This window comes from Microcaecilia unicolor, chromosome 1 (assembly GCF_901765095.1).
Source record: "Microcaecilia unicolor chromosome 1, aMicUni1.1, whole genome shotgun sequence".
NCBI classification, from domain to species: Eukaryota; Metazoa; Chordata; class Amphibia; order Gymnophiona; family Siphonopidae; genus Microcaecilia; species Microcaecilia unicolor.
Window position 1 is genome coordinate 463,571,156 of NC_044031.1, and position 16,805 is coordinate 463,587,960.

At 44.2% G+C, this 16,805-nt stretch overlaps 1 protein-coding gene across 1 annotated transcript in view; it reads right to left on the reverse strand.

Moving 5' to 3' along the window:
* The window catches only part of LOC115476782 (acetyl-coenzyme A synthetase, cytoplasmic-like), a 113,839-nt gene that overhangs the window by 59,221 nt on the left and 37,813 nt on the right, over positions 1-16,805 (reverse strand). Inside the window, exons 5-8 of the mRNA XM_030213364.1 lie at positions 9,844-9,916; positions 9,632-9,707; positions 4,645-4,729; positions 2,547-2,684 (exon numbers count right to left, since the gene is read on the reverse strand). Of these exons, the coding sequence (XP_030069224.1) occupies positions 2,547-2,684; positions 4,645-4,729; positions 9,632-9,707; positions 9,844-9,916 (372 nt within the window). The remainder of the gene's footprint in view (positions 1-2,546; positions 2,685-4,644; positions 4,730-9,631; positions 9,708-9,843; positions 9,917-16,805) is intronic.

Sequence of the window (16,805 nt, forward strand, 5' to 3'; positions counted from 1 at the left end):
GAACAAATATTCCTTTCTAATGTTAGTACTCTATCAGGCTTATTTTCGAAAGAGGACGCCCATCTTGCGACACAAATCGCAAGATGGGCGTCCTTCTCACAGGGTCGCCCAAATCGGCATAATCAAAGCCGATTTTGGCCGACCCCAACTGCTTTCTGTCACAGGGACAACCAAAGTTCCAGGGGGCGTGTTGTAGGCGTAGCGAAGGCGGGACTTGGGCGTGCCTAGCACATGGGCGTCCTCAACCCATAATGGGAAAAAAAAGGGCGTCCCTGACGAACACTTGGACGACTTTACCTGGTCCTTTTTTCTTACGACCAAGCCACAAAAAGGTGCCCGAACTGACCAGATGACCACCGGAGAGAATCGGGGATGACCTCCCCTTGCTCCCCCAGTGGTCACTAACCCCCTCCCACCCTCAAAAAACATCTTTAAAAATATTTTTTGCCAGCCTCAAATATCATACCCAGCACCATGACAGCAATATGTAGGTCCCTGGAGCAGTTTTAGTGGGTGCAGTGCACTTCAGGCAGGTGGATCCAGGCCCATCCCCCCCTACCTGTTACACTTGTGGTGGTAGATGTGAGCCCTTCAAAACCCACCAGAAACCCACTGTACCCCTTCACCCATAAGGGCTATGGTAGTGGTGTACAGTTGTGGGGAGTGGGTTTTGGGGGGGGGGGGGATTGGGAGGCTCAGCACACAAGGTAAGGGAGCTATGTAACAGAGTAACATAGTAGATGACGGCAGAAAAAGACCTGCACCTGGGAGCTTTTTCTGAAGTCCACTGCAGTGCCCCCTAGGGTGCCCGGTTGGTGTCCTGGCATGTCAGGGGGACCAGTGCACTACGAATGTTGGCTCCTCCCAAGACCAAAGGGCTTGCATTTGGTCGTTTCTGAGATGGGCATCTTTAGTTTCCATTATCGCCGAAAATCAGAAACGACCAAGTCTAAGGACAACCATCTCTAGGGACGACCTAAATTTCAAGATTTGGGCGTCCCTGACCGTATTATCGAAACAAAAGATGGACGCCCATCTTGTTTCGATAATACAGGTTTCCCTGCCCCTTCGCTGTGACATCCTGCGAGGACTTCCTCAGGAAAGCTTGGGTGCCCCTTTCGATTATGCCCCTCCACGTAAATCACAGAATTATAGCCACCTCCAGTAAATATAGCTATCGGTACTTAGGGCTGCCCCTGTGTGCGAATGGGAGTGACCATTTGCTCCCAGTCCCACAGTGCTACAAACCACACCCACTCTGCTGCCACTGTCCTGGTGTTTCTTTCATGCAGGACAAGCATATGCTAGCGCTTCCTCCTCTTAAGTGGTTCAGTGAGGGGCTCCACTCACTCGGGTCTTTGTGACAGTACTTAGTATACTACTACTACTAAACATTTATATAGTTATACTAGACATATGCAGCACTGTACACATCAAATGCAGGTACCTTCTCTGACCCTAGAGGGCTCACAATCTAAGGGGGGGTGTACCTGGGGCATTGGAGAGTTAAGTGACTTGCCCAAGGTCAAAAGGAGCTGAAGAACCAGCAAGCAATACAGGAAGAAAAAGCAGAGATCACGAACGCTAGCTGCCTCCCTGGGCTACAGCATGGAAGAAGGATGTAAAGAAAATAAAGGTCCAAGGACTCAGAGACTAGGTGAATGATGGTACAAGCAGGGACTCTGGGATTAAGCGAGTGATGAATGCAGCCCACGCCCAGCCCTAACCCCACAATGATACTCCCCTCATCAATACTCCTTGAAAAAAGAAGCTAGTGAATTTTCAACAGTGCTTTAGTGCCTCTACTTCCCTCCGCTGCAAAACAAAGCATGTCACATTTTTACACACCTGACAATAAACAATAAGAGGGCTGATTCACTACAGTTTATTAACATTATAAACAGCTTAATAAATACCGTGCTGGTCATTAACAGGTCAATCTTCACAGAGTTTAGGGTCCCATATCAGGTCTTTTGAAAATTCACTAAGTTTCAGTGCCTAAATTTAGGCCCCAATTTTCACTAGCATCACAGAACAAGTAGATGCTAATTCAGGAGGACTGTAAGACTCCAGAGACCAACACAATGCTGGTTGATGATATGAACCTGACTCTGGAAGGAGAGGGCAGCCCAGCATGGCATACTGATTGAAAGTCACCTTTTTGTTTGGCCTAGGCCAAAATGCAGTTCATCATGTCAACCATTTCATGCGCAATCATCCTAGAATGGCCCTGCCTCTACGTCAATAGGTGATTCAATTAATTTGGAATTTCAGATTACAATTGACCTTTAAATGATTATTATGTAATTCAGTGCTCAAATGATTATTATGTAATTCAGTGCTGAAATGTTAGTGAGTTACCAAACCAGTTTAATTCATGAAAGGGTTGTGTGCTATTTAGCTATAGTAGCACATGAGGTTTTCTTCACCCATTTTCTTTTTCTTTCTACAGATGGTTTGTGTGGTGATTAATGCTTTTTATGGTTTTATGTCAACAGCCTGTGTGCCAGACTTGCACTGTACCCTAGTCACTGGTTCATATTTACCTTTGGCTTTCCTGTAGAGCCACTCGTGTAAAGGATAAAGAGTGGGTCTTCTGCATCCAGCCATTCAGGCTTGCACTCCTCGCTGGCATCCAGCATTAGCTCGTGCCACCATTGGTCAATGTCTGCATTCCATGGAGTCTGCAGAACAGAGGGAGAAACCTGGAATAAATCACTCTTGTAACTCATACCTTAACTTAGAATGGAAACTTCTGCATTATTTATTTATTTGTTTATTGCATTTGTATCCCACATTTTCCCACCTATTTGCAGGCTCAATGTGGCTTACAGAGTTTTATTATGACATAGTCATTCCAGAATATCAGATACAATTGGCATGTATAAAGATTGAATAAAGAGTGAGAGGAAGTTGTTAGGCAGGTTAGTATAGAAGGTGGGTTTTTATAACTGGATGGGTTGGGTGGTAGTCTTGTAAAGCTATGGGTTCTCTTTGTAGGCCTTGTTGAAGAGGTGTGTCTTCAGAGATTTGCGAAAGTTAGTTATTTCGTCAATAGTTTTCAGGGCTGTAGGTAATGCGTTCCACAACTGCGTGCTCATGTAAGAGAAGGTAGTGGCATGTGTCAGCTTGTATTTTAGTCCTTTACAGCTGGGGAAGTGCAGATTGAGATATTTGCGGGATGATCTTATAGCGTTCCTAGGAGGTAGGTCCACGAGGTTTAGCATGTAGATTGGAGCGTCTGCGTGAATGATTTTGTGTACAATCATGCAGATCTTGAACGCAATGCGTTCCTTGAGTGGGAGCCAGTGAAGTTTCTCTCTTAGGGGTTTAGTGGTTTTGCACTTTCGTATTTAGTTTTTCCAAATATGAGTCTAAGAGAAAAGCTCCACTGGCTACCACTCAAAGAACGCACCACATTCAAGATCTGCACATTAATTCATAAAATCATTCACGGAGATGCCCGGCCTACATGTCAGACCTTGTCGACCTACCACCCAGAAATGCAAAAAGATCATCCCGCACATTCCTTAATCTACACTTCCCCAGTTGCAAAGGACTGAAATACAGACAAACACATGCATCCAGCTTTCCATACACGGGCACGCAGTTGTGGAATGCCTTACCACGTAACTTAAAAACAATTTACGAACTAACCAACTTTTGCAAATCTCTAAAGACATATCTCTTCAACAAGGCATATCACAACATCAATCAACCATTGTAAATGCAACACATCACCAATTCACCTGATAGTAAACTGCTCTCTTTCTATGCCTATTATCCGTTTCTCTCTACAACTCCAAATGTAACTCTCTACTCTGGAATGGCGAATGCCATAACCGAACATTGTAAGCCACATTGAGCCTGCAAAAAGGTGGGAAAATGTGGGATACAAATGCAACAAATAAATAAATAAAATAAAAATGATCTAGTCATTGTGCAACAGTGGTCAGATTTAGGGTCCATGCTTGCAGGGTTCCTGAAGAAGCCCTCTTTGCTCCATTGCTTCCGTCTAAGGGCAGTACTGCAATGGCTGAGCCAAATGAAATTACAAACGACACAAAATACGTACGGGAAGCAATTTGTGGGGTCAATATTCAAAGCACTTATCCAGAAAACAGCACCAGCTATCCAGGTAAATGCTGCTGAATGGGATATTCAGAGGCTTTATCCAGATAGTGCATCTGAATATCCTTATGGACCACCTCTGCATTAGATGGACAGTGCCACGGCAGAACGTGTGTGAAGCTAAGATGGTACCAGAGCTTATTCAGATGGTGACAATAGTCAGTCTGCTGTCTGGATAACTTATCCGGATAACTTAGGACAGATAGCTTCTCTGGATAGCAGACTGAATATTGAGACTATTTGGACAAGTTCCACTGCTGACTGCCTTATGCGGATATTCAGAATTGACCACTACCCAGATTGTGGCTCTGAATATCTTGACTGCCACAGACATTTTAAAAATGCTGACCATGGCAGCTGAATATTGACTCGTGTTGATGCTTGCAAATGATGGCTTATGGTACTATAGCTCAAGAGAAGCTGGTTCTTATTGAGCTCAAAGTTCAAGGAACAGGAAGAAACTGCAATGCCACAACTCCAAACCCCCCCTCCCCCAAAAAAAGATTTCAGTACCTGGAGCTTCGTTTTCTTTTGATTGTTGTTGTCATCACCACTAACATGCTTTACCACAATGCAATTCTTCACAGCAAACTGCCCCCTAAACAGAGCCATAAGAGAAAAATTAAGAATCCTATATAATAATTTGCACCTCCGTCTGGATGCCTGGGTTTGTAGCACAGTTCCCATTGGTCTGCCCTGGGGATGACATCACAGGGCGGACCTATGGGAAGTGAGAGGGGAGAGAAGCCAGCACCAGTCACCGGAGGTGAGTACAGAATCGGGCCCCCGAGTTCCATGACCCCCTACCTCCCTCCACTCCCGTCCGAGTTCCACGGCCCCCCTCTCCTGCGAGTTCCACCGCCCCGAGTTCCATGCCCCCCTACCTCCCTCCCTCCTTCAACTGCCGTCCGAGTTCCACGTCCCCCCTCTCCTCCGAGTTCCACCGCCCCGTGCCTCCCTCCCTCTCTCTCTGTGGCCTCTGAGTGCAAGCAGGACGTGTGCAGCAGCCCCTCCCCTTCATAAGTGCTAAGTGCCAGCTGTTCTTTAAAAATTTTCACCTCCTGGTCCGCCGGCAACAGTGAAGTGGAGCAGGCATGGCACGGCGCTTCAGACTGCCTTCGCTTTCGCTTCTGTTTCAGCTCTGCCTCTGGTCCCGTCCTTCCGCAAACAGGAAATAAGGGCGGGACAAGAGGCAGAGCTGAAACAGAAGCGAAAGCGAAGGCAGTCTGAAGCGCCGTACCGTGCCTGCTCGACTTCACTGTTGCCGGCGGACCACGAGGTAAAACATTTTACAGAACAGCCGGCACTTACGAATGGGAGGGGCAGCTGCACACGTTCTGCTTCCACTGGGAGGCCACAGACAGAGAGGGAGGGAGGTGCAGGGTTCTGGAACTCGGACAACAGTGGGTGCATGGAACTCGGAGGGCAGGGGACGAGAGAGGGGGGGAGGGGGACCTGGAACTCAACCGGGAGGGGAGGGGCCTGGAAGGGGAGGGCCGGGCCTGGAAGGGGAGGGCCTGTAACTTGAAGGGGAGGGGGGTCCTGGAACTCGGAGGACAGGGAGGGGTGCCTGGAACTCGGACAGGGAGGGAGGCAGGTAGGGGGCATGGAACTCGGCGGGGAGGGGGGCTGGAACTCGGAGGAGAGAGAGAGGTAAGGAGGAGGCCCTGGAACCTTGCTAGTGCCCGTTTCATTTCTGTTGGAAATGGGCCTCTTTTACTAGTGCATTCATAAGTTACTTGGATACTTGCTTGGATAAATTTGTACTGTAATTTCAGCTCAGATTTAGCTTAATTATTTTAAGTACTCTCTGGAATCATTATTACTTTTTACAATCAAAGTAGAATAATAAAGACACTTAGCTTCCACAGTTCCCTTTTTGCATTGTGTAATAAGAACACAAGAACATAAGAAAAGCCATACTGGGTCAGATCAATAGTCCATTTAGCCCAGTATCCTGTTGCCAACAGTGGCCAATCCAGGTTACAAGTACCTGGCAGAAACCCAAATAGTAGCAACAATCCATGCTACCAATCCCAGGGCAAGCAGTGGCTTCCCCATGTCTTTCTCAATAGTAGACTATGGACTTCTCCTCCAGGAACTTGTCCAAACCGATATTACTACATCCTCCGGCAAAGAGTTCCAGAGCTTAACTATTCGTTGAGTGAAAAAAATATTTCCTCCTATTTGTTTTAAAAGTATTTCAATGTAACTTTATTGAGTGTCCTCTAGCCTTTGTACTTTTTGAAAGAGTAAAAAATCAATTCACTTCTACTCGTTCTACACCACTCAGGATTTTGTAGACCTCAATCATATCTCCCCTCAGCTCTTTCTTTTCCAAGCTGAGAGGTGTGGTAGCCGTGTTAGTCCACTCTTAAAGGTTATCAATAGAAATCAAACAAAATAAAACATGGAAAAGAAAATAAGATGATACCTTTTTTTATTGGACATAACTTAATACATTTCTTGATTAGCTTTCGAAGGTTGCCCTTCTTCCTCAGATTGGAAATAAATTCCAAGCTGAAGAGCCCTAACCTCTTTAGCCTTTCCTCATATGAGAGGAGTTCCAACCCCTTTATCATTGTAGTCACTCTTCTTTGAACCTTTTCTAATTCCGCTCTATATTTTTTGAGATAAGGCAACCAGAACTGAACACAGTACTCAAGGTGAGGTCACATCATGGAGCAATACAGAGGGATTATAATATTCTTCCTTCTTATTTACCATCCCTTTCCTAATAATTCCTAGCATCCTGTTTATTTTTTTGGCCACCACTGCACACTGGGCAGAAGATTTCAGTGTATTGTGTACAACAATACCTAGATCTTTTTCTTGGGTGCTGACCCCTAAGGTGAACCCTAGCATCAGGTAACTATGATTTGGATTATTCTTCTCTATGTGCATCACTGTGCGTTTCTCCACATTAAATTTCATCTGTCATTTGGATGCCCAGTCTTCCAGTTTCCTAAGGTCTTCCTGCAATTTTTCACAAGATCAACTGAAAACAGCCAATACTATTTAATACAGCGACGTTCTATCTTCATTTTTTAAAAAATGTTATTATATTTTATTAAAGTCACAAAAGAAAACAAAGACATATGCACAGCTTACAATACAGTAAAAGTAGCCAACTTTTTTTGATAAGGAACACATTACCCCCACCCCCCCAACACCCACCATGTCTGCACAAGAATACCATCCCAACCTGAATCAACCGCGTTATTCCTTCACGATGACCCAGAGTACTAGACAGCTGGTGTACATATAACAAGTCCCTCCAACTTCCCCCCCTCACCCACCCCCTTAGAAAATATGCTCTAATTCAGAAATTCAATAAGGAACTCCAGGATCAGTGTGGTAAAGATTCTCAAAATAAGGACTTCTATTTTCATTTTTAATAAATCAGAATTATACCAAGAGGCAGTCTTTTTTTCTTTGCTGTTATGTGCCACCTGAGAGGAGCAATAAGGTCTAATTTGGCATCCATTTAATCTGAACAGAGTGTACATCTAACATTTTCCATTTGCATTAACAAAATGCAAATTCAGCTGGTTATTTTATATTTGTTTGTTTGTTTTTTTATTTATTTTAAAATCTTTTTTTTTAATTAAGGTTGAAAAGATAACAAGAAATCACATCCACATAAGTACATAAGTATTGCCATACTAGGAAAGACCAAAGGTCCATCAAGCCCAGCATCCCGTTTCCAACAGTGGCCAATCCAAGTCTCAAATACCTGGCAAGATCCCAAAAAAGTACAAAACATTCTATACTGCTTTTCCCAGAAATAGTGGATTTTCCCCGTCCATTTAATAATGGTCTATGGACTTTTCCTTTAGGAAGCCATCAAAAAACAGCTCCTGATGCAGGCCTAACGGCCGAAACACAACTGTTGTGTAGAGTCATTTTTCATCAATAAACAAGTGTTTTTATGATCCATCTTTCCAGGCTTTGTGTTTCCGTGGTCAAACATCCCACTTTCTCCTGTACCTGTGTTCTCCTGTGGGGTGTTCGAGTTCTCCGCTTGTCTGCGGATCTTTCCTTCAACTTTCTGGCATCATGCCGTCTCCTGTTCTCAGTCTAACCTCCTTGATGCTCTCCCATGACATCTACCTTCCTTCCTCATCAGAAAACTACCATGCAAAACATTTTCCTTATCCCTCTCCCATATCCTGCAGCAGATGCAGTCCATAAACTGCAGTGACCTCCTATGTCTCAGAGGTTGGGCTGCAACTAGCTTCAGAACCAATTCTTATAAAGCTCTTTGGCCGATCCCTTTACTGAATAAGGAATAGCCTAATTGTTTGTGCAGTGGCCTAAGAACCTGGGGAACTGGGTTTGATTCAAAATGTAGGTCCTTGTGACTCTGGACAAGTCAATTAACCCTCCATTGCCCTACGTACAAAATAAGTACTTGCAGTGCATTTTTTCTAGCAAAAAAAGTACCAGTACTCAAATGCTAGGCTGCCCTTCAGGAATGGAGTGATCACTGAGGGACCCACCCCACAATAGCCAGGCCCCCTACAACCAGTCACAGAATCTAGGCTCATATTTGGAAAAATGCGTTTTGACAGTGCCAAACCCCTCTGACAAAACTGAACTGGCTTCCAATCAAAGAGCGTATTGCATTCAAAATCTGCACGATAGTTCACAAAATTATTTACGGCGAAGCATCGACCTGCCAACCAGAAACACTACAAAATCAGCACGATCATACCTAAACCTCCACTACCCAAGCAGCAAAGGATTCAAATACAAATCTACCTATGCAACCAGCTTTTCCTACTTAGGCGCACAACTATGGAACACACTGCCAAAAGAAGTAAAAACTACGCCCGACCACCTTAATTTCCGGAAAGCACTAAAAACAAACCTGTTCGGAAAGCCATACCCCACCGACCCAACATAAAAAACCTGGTTACCTGCGACATAACGTAACCAAAGACCGTAATGGACATATCCTAACACTTTCTCTTCCTCTCTAAGCTCCTCTATTGTACCTACCATACATGATTCTCATTTTACCACAATATCACCTTGCATTTGTTCATACTGGAACTGGCTAATGCTGTTACGGTACTATGTAAGCCACACTGAGCCTGCAAATAGGTGGGAAAATGTGGGATACAAATGTAACAAATAATAATAATAATAATAAAGGCAGAATTGGTGTGTAGAGCCTGAGCTCTTTCATTAAAACTTGGGGTCCATGGGTCAATTTTAGCAGACCATGGAAAAGGTGCCGGTACTCAGTACCCCCTCAAAAAAAGCCCGGAGTACTTGTATATAATATGTAAAACACTTTGATTGTAACCACAGAAAGGTAGTATATAAAATTATGTCCCCTTAGAAAACCAACAACTGGTTACATCTGTGACCCTGTCAACAGATGTTAAGTGGTTATAAAGCTACAATGATCAAAAATTTGCTATTTAACAAAACTGAACAATTCAAAGGTGAATCTACAGCAGTAGAACAGCAAATGAAAGTCAAAGAATACCTCTCCCTGGACTTCTGCAATGCTTCATCAGCAATCTCCTTTAGGTTTATTGGTTTTTCTCCTCTGAATACGCCATCTAAATGGAATAAGATACAGTTATAGCCTAGAAAAGTTTAGCAATATACACACGGCCATGAAACATGGGCTTCATGAACATGAAATACCAGAACAGAAAGCAGAGTAATGCAGAAAAACAAGTTTTCAGTGAATACCTGCTGTAATGAGAAGAGAACACTGGGAATCCAAGATTCTTTCACACAGAGATTCAGAGGAGAATCCTGCAAACTGAGAAGAAAAAAACAATGCATTACATTTTCTTTTTACAGATCTAATTTTTTACCTTGTTGTTAACTTTGACAGAACTATTTGTGACCATCTCTGGGAAAAGGTAACTAAAGTCACCAGAAACATTTTTTTTTTTAAAGAGGTTTTAATGAATTCCATCAGAGCAATTTGTAATACAACAGTCCAAATCTCATCCTTTTATGTGACAAAAACCAAAGTTACAAAACATCAAACATGTAACTTTTGCAAACTGCTTATAAACTCATGACATGAAAAAAATCAGCTACTGTCAACATTTTGTATTGCTAATTTAGACACCTTTTCCCAGAAACAGTCATATTTATTAACAATTACATAGCTTTTTACCTAATGCACAAATTTTCTAATGGAAAATAAAATCTCATACAAATGAAAACAGCACAAGAAAATTATGCTGCAAGGGAAATGGTGAAAGTGTGGCACAGCTCCACAAAAGTGGCCGTAAACGCCAGTTCTACCAACATGCACAACTCCAAACTGAAAAGGGAATACCACTCATGATGCTAGCACACCCAGAGCTGGCCCAAATGTATCAGATGCCCTAGATCAGGGGTGTCCAACTTCGGCCCTCGCCAGGTTGGGTTTTCAGGAATTCTCCAATGAATATGCATGAGATCTATTTGCATACAATGGAGGCAGTGCATACAAATAGACTTAATACATATTCATTGGGGAAATCCTGAAAATCCAACTGGATTGCAGCCCTTGAAGACCGAGATTGGACAACCCTATCTTAGACAAACCTTCAACCATTTGCCCCTAGGGGCAGTTCAAAACCCTACCATGCCCCTCCCTATCCACTCCCCCCCCCCAGGTAGCCAATATCTCTTCATCCCCCTTCCCCCGGTCCAGTATTCCATCTCTTCTTCCCCTCCTTATCCTCTCTTTGGATTCAGGATCTCCCCTCGCCCTCCTGCCTGAAGCTGCATCAGAAGGCAGGACCCGGCAGAGGTAAGGCCCTGGAACAGGCCTATGGGGATCCTGTTGGTGGCTGCTGCTGGCTGCAGAAGGTAACTTGTGCAGCAGGAGGGGGGAGAAGAAAGACATCAAGGTGCTGGGACCTACGAACAGTAATCATATTTTTTTTTTTTGGGGGGGGGGGGTGATTTACCACGGGGGGGGGGGGGGGGGGTAAAAAGTTTAGCTCAAGCACCTGTGGTAAAATGTAAAAAGTTTTGAGGGGTCCATGGTTTACCGCAGGTCCCCATCCCCGTGTCATTCTCTACTGAGAAAGCTTCCTGTAAGATTAAACCTCAATGCTACTCCTTCCCCAGCAGGGATCACTGAAACAGCAGCAGCAACTATCTCAATTGCTTCTCCCAGAAATCACACTGGTTACCTTCACAGTGCATCAGTAACAGAGAAGTATATCTAGCTCATACTCCTAAGCTATTGCTCTAAAAGAACCATCACTTCCTGTGAAGCTAAAGGCTGATCCCGATGAGGCATTATCGTCACCATGTCTACTGAACTTTAAAAACATACACTAGATACTTAGAATTAACACAGGTAAATCATTAGAATGGTTTACAGATGGCTACTGTGCTGGATGTAGGTGTGTATGTTTATTTTAACCCTGACCCTTGTTCTTCAAGTACACTTTCAGATCCTGGCTTCAGTGCACAGTTTGCTAATGTAAGTGCTAAAAGGAGGTTTTACTCCAGAAGCTGTAAACACACAAGGACTAACACTGGCTGCACATACTGAAGCAGGACTTTCTTAGCGAGGGCGGAAGTGAGGAGAGTTCCAAGTGAACAAGGAGTAAGAGCGTCCAATAGTTTATTAGCCACAAAATACTGATACAAAGACCCTACATGGGCCGTGTTTCGGCTCAAAGCCTTCGTCAGGGGTCGTAGCAGTGCAAACATAGTCAGCTTCACAGAGTTTACACCTGGGAAAAAAAAAACTTAAAAAGCACCGGAACAATATGTGCTGAGGCAATCAGATGTCTCTGCGAAAAACGTTTTGCTACGACCCCTGACGAAGGCTTTGAGCACAAACACAACCCCATGTAGAGTCTTTGTATCAGTATTTTGTGGCTAATAAACTCTTAGAAGCTCTTACTCCTTGTTTGCCTTGGTCATTTGGAACTCTCCTCACTTCCACCCTTGTTGGTGCTGCTTGACTATTTGTGGATGTTGTGAGGACCCCTCCCACCCTTTCCTTTCGTTTGGATTGCAGGACTTGCTTATCCACTCCTACCCCAGCTGATATTATCTTCATGCACCGTTCTTACTTCACGCACAACTTTCCATAAATTGGTCCCCTCTGTTACTCTATCTTTGCTTACACCCTATGCTGTCTATTAAAATGTTTTTATTGTGCATTGTGTTGACAATTTAGGCACCATACTCTGCACTGTTATTTGAATATTTTTACTGCTGTACCTGTCTATTGCCTGTGTTCCATTTATTCTTGCTGTACATCACCTTGGATGAATTTCTTCAACAAGGTGGTAAATAAATCCTAATAAACAATGGCTTGCAAATAAATTTGCACACAAAAGTAAGAGAGCAAACAGTTTACTGCTTTGGGCATTAGCAGCAGAAATAACGATATTTAGCAAAAAGATTACAAACAAACCAGGAGCAGTGCTACATATGCATTAAGAAAAAGAACATTTATGTGCATATCAAGCTGTTTGGACCTCCAGATTATGGGACTATGTGAGGTCATACATATCTCTGGAGTATAGCAAATGCTTTTTTCTGCACTTAATACTACAAATCTAACGCTATTCTTTTTGAAACAAATGTAAAAAACATTTCTTATCAATCTGGGATCCATATATACAATCTCTCTCTCCTACAGCCTGTAGCCTTGTGCTTAATACTCTCCAATAGAATTAGATGAAAGATCATTGATTGGTTTCTGATATCTGAACACTGATACTTAAGTACATATGTAATGCCACACTGGGAAATGACCAAGGGTCCATCGAGCCCAGCATCCTGTCCACGACAGCGACCAATCCAGGCCAAGGGCACCTGACGAGATTCCCAAATGTACAAACATTCTATACATGTTATTCCTGGAATTGTGGATTTTTCTCAAGTCCATTTAGTAGTGGTTTATGGACTTGTCCTTTAGGAAACCGTCTAACCCCTTTTAAAACTCTGCTAAGCTAACCGCCTTCACCACGTTCTCTGGCAACGAATTACAGAGTTTAATTATGCGTTGGGTGAAGAAAATTTTCTCAGATTTGTTTTAAATTTACTACACTGTAGTTTCATCGCATGCCCCCTAGTCCTAGTATTTTTGGAAAGCATGAACAGACACTTCATATCCACCTGTTCCACTCCACTCATTATTTTATATACCTCTATCATGTCTCCCCTCAGCCATCTCTTCTCCAAGCTGAAAAGCCCTAGCCTCCTTAGTCTTTCTTCATAGGGAAGTCGTCCCATCCCCGCTATCATGTTAGTCACCCTTCACTGCACCTTTTCCAATTCTACTATATCTTTCTTGAGATGCGGCGACCAGAATTGAACACAATACTCAAGGTTCAGTCGCACCATGGAGCGATACAACAGCATTATAACATCCTCACACCTGTTTTCCATACCTTTCCTAATAATACTGTGAGAAGGAAGAGGCTGTCCTACCCTGGTTAGGTCCCTAGAGGGCGCTGTTCCCCTAAAATGTCCAGGGAGAAGGGCTGGGTGAGTCACTAAAGGGAGCCAGTCAGGGGTGTATAGCAGGAGGTCGCTAGGACCGAGGAGAGTCCTGGGGATAGAAACAGGTGCAGCAGGTTATGGGCTGGGTCCTGTTTGGTCATTAACCACTTAATACCCCACCTGAGTGTGAGGGAAGAGGAGAGCTAGCAGCTGAAGAAGAGAGCTGGTAACTGAAGCAGGAGGATCCCCATGAGAAGTACTGGCTGAGCCCTTTGGACTGGTGGTGAACTGTGTGCAAAGCAAGGAAGCTGGCTGGGGTAAGAAGGCCCTAGAGTGTCAGGTATAAGAACTGTGTGTTACAAGGAAGGACTGTGTGTCCAGGTTACAAGGAAGGACTGGGTGTCCATGTTACAAGGAAGGACTGTGTGTCCAGGTGCTTAAGCTGGAAGATTGAACTGAGTAGGAAGAAATGTTTAAGCTGGAAGAACTGTTTAAGCTTGTAAATGTGTTTTAAGCTGGAAGAAGTGTGCCCCAGGGGGCTGGAATAAAGATTTGTATGAGAAAAATCCTGTTGATGAGACCTGACTATGTTTGCCTTTTTGAGAACCAGGTCATCCCGAGTAGAAAGGGGTAGTAGACTAATTTGCATAAAATCTGCATACTGAGAACCAGCTCACCCTGAGTGAAAGAGGGACCTGGTATCCTGAGGTGGGAGCTTCATCTTCACAATAGCCTCATCTTCACAATACCCAACATTCTATTTGCTTTCCTAGCCGCAGCAGAACACTGAGCAGAAGGTTTCAGTGTATTATCGACGACGTTCTTGGTCCGTAACTCCTAATGTAGAACCTTGCATGACGTAGTTATAATTCGGATTCTTTTTTCCCACATGCATCACCTTGCACTTGCTCACATTAAACGTCATCTGCCATTTAACCGCCCAGTCTCGTAAGGTCCTTCTGTAATTTTTCACAATCCTGTCGCGAATTAACGACTTTGACTTAGTAGATCAGTAAGTACTAAGCCATATTCTCAATCTCTCCATGAGACTCTGGCAATTGTTTCATCGCTTAGATCAATGGTTCTCAAACCTAGTCCTGGAGGCAACCCAGCCAGTCAGGTTTTCAGGATATCCACAAATGAATATTTATGAGAGAGATTTACATGAAGTGGACAAAGTGCATGCAAATCTCTCTCATGAATATTCATTATGGATATCCCAAAAAACTGACTGGCTGGAGAGCCTCCATGACCAGGTTTGGAAACCACCAACTCAGATGATTATCTGTTGGGTATCTAGTTTTCTCTCTCTGTCTTTTTATTTATTTATTTTAGTAGGCAAATATGATTTCCACCATAGTGGTCCATGATCTTAAAGGAAGGTAGGTAAAGGTTGAGGTTACTTTAGCTAAAAGTTTAACTGGTTATGTACATCATTGGTATGCTTGCTGTTATTCACAATAAAGTTGTGACATTATTTAATTTTGACATTTCAATAAAAAGATTTAAACATAATGCTATTCTTTTTGGGAGAATGTCTTATGCAGGCTGTGCGCTAATGAAGTCATTAGCGTAACTAACTGCAAGGTTTTAACGCGGAAGCAGTTAGTGACTCCTATGTAGGTGGCGTTAAGTGATCCAGAATTAACTGAGCAGTTTTCCCATTAATGTGTGTTAATGAGGACATGCTAACAGGATAATGTTTCCATGCCCATGCCACTCCCACATCACATCTTCTCCCAGAAAAATTCCTTAACGCACACGCTTAACAGTTACATTACACCACAGAACACCTTATCGCATTCATGCAGTAACCCTGTTAGTGTGCATTAAGGGCTCCTTTTACTAAGCCGTGGCAAAAAGTGTCCTGCGGTAGCGTGGGTGTATGTTTTGGGTGCACGCTGGGCCAGTTTTTACTGCGTCTGGGAAAAGGGCTTTTTTTCAATGGGCCGGGAAAAGGGACTGTGATAAAATTGAAGCCAGTGTGCACCTACTTACGGCCTGAGCCCTTAAAACCACCATTGATCTAGCGGTAAGGGCTCATGCACTACACGCACGGTGATCGGTCAGTATGCGCCAACTGCTGGAAATGCTGCTCATGGTAGGAAATTAAAAAACAATTTGTCCCGGCGGTATGGGTGCTTGCCAAATCTGAAATTACCACCGGGGGGGGGTGCGCTAGCCTTGTGGCAGTCTCATTTTGGCATGCGCTGCACATACACAAAGCCTACCATACCCCTCTGTGCACTATGTGCTGTTCTATAAGACAGTACATAAGTACCCAAAGCACATAACTGCAAAGAGATGTAATGTGGGCGGAGCATGAGAGGGCGTCGGCGCCAACATACCTGCACAACTTACAGATTACTACAAATTATGCGGTTTCTATGGTGCATTTACATGCACTCATTCACACCTGCCATTGGCCTGACGCAAATTTAGGTGCACCAATTTGGGTTTAGTTTTCTATAGATGACATTAAAGAATTGGCACTCAGTGCACGACATCAACATGTCTAAATGGAGGCACTAACAAAGTATTGCCCCCCCCTTTGGGTCTTATGTGCACTTGCTGCATTTGTATTTAATACCTAATGCCCTCGTTACCATTAGAATTAATGGAACAGTGCACTAATGTCTATCGCATAGTTTTCCTTTGCACTAAAACTTCTCTGTGTATAGGGCATCCAGGGCAGCTATAACAATGCACAAAGTTCTGCCAGAACTCAGGCTAAGTCTCCTGCGCTTTATTATATCTGCCCCTCAGTGTCTGCACCAGTGGCGTAGCAATGTGGGGCCACGGGAGCCTGGGCCCCCTCAAATTTCCTCTGGGCCCCTGGTTTTGCAGGCGGGGGGGGGGGGTCCCCAACCCCCACCAGCTGAAGCCTTGTCCAGAACCGGTCTCCGGCACCACCGTGTTGCCTGCCCTACTCTTTCTTCCCCCTCATGTCCCTCATGCTCGTTTTAGTGAAATTGAGTTTCATTAAAAGGAGAGTACAAGGCATGAAGGGGAAGACAGAACAGGGCAGGCAATGCGGTGGCGCTGGAGACCAGAGCTGGACAAGGCTTCAGCAGGCATAGGTTGGGGACCCCCGCCAGCCAAGGTATGTGCTGCAGCACTGGGTGGGCAGGGAGCGGCAGGGCAGCAGACCAAAATTGCCCCCTCCCCACCTCGGGCTCTGGCCCCCCTCCCACCGTGAGGTCTGGCTACACCCCTGGTCTGTACTTGACAAA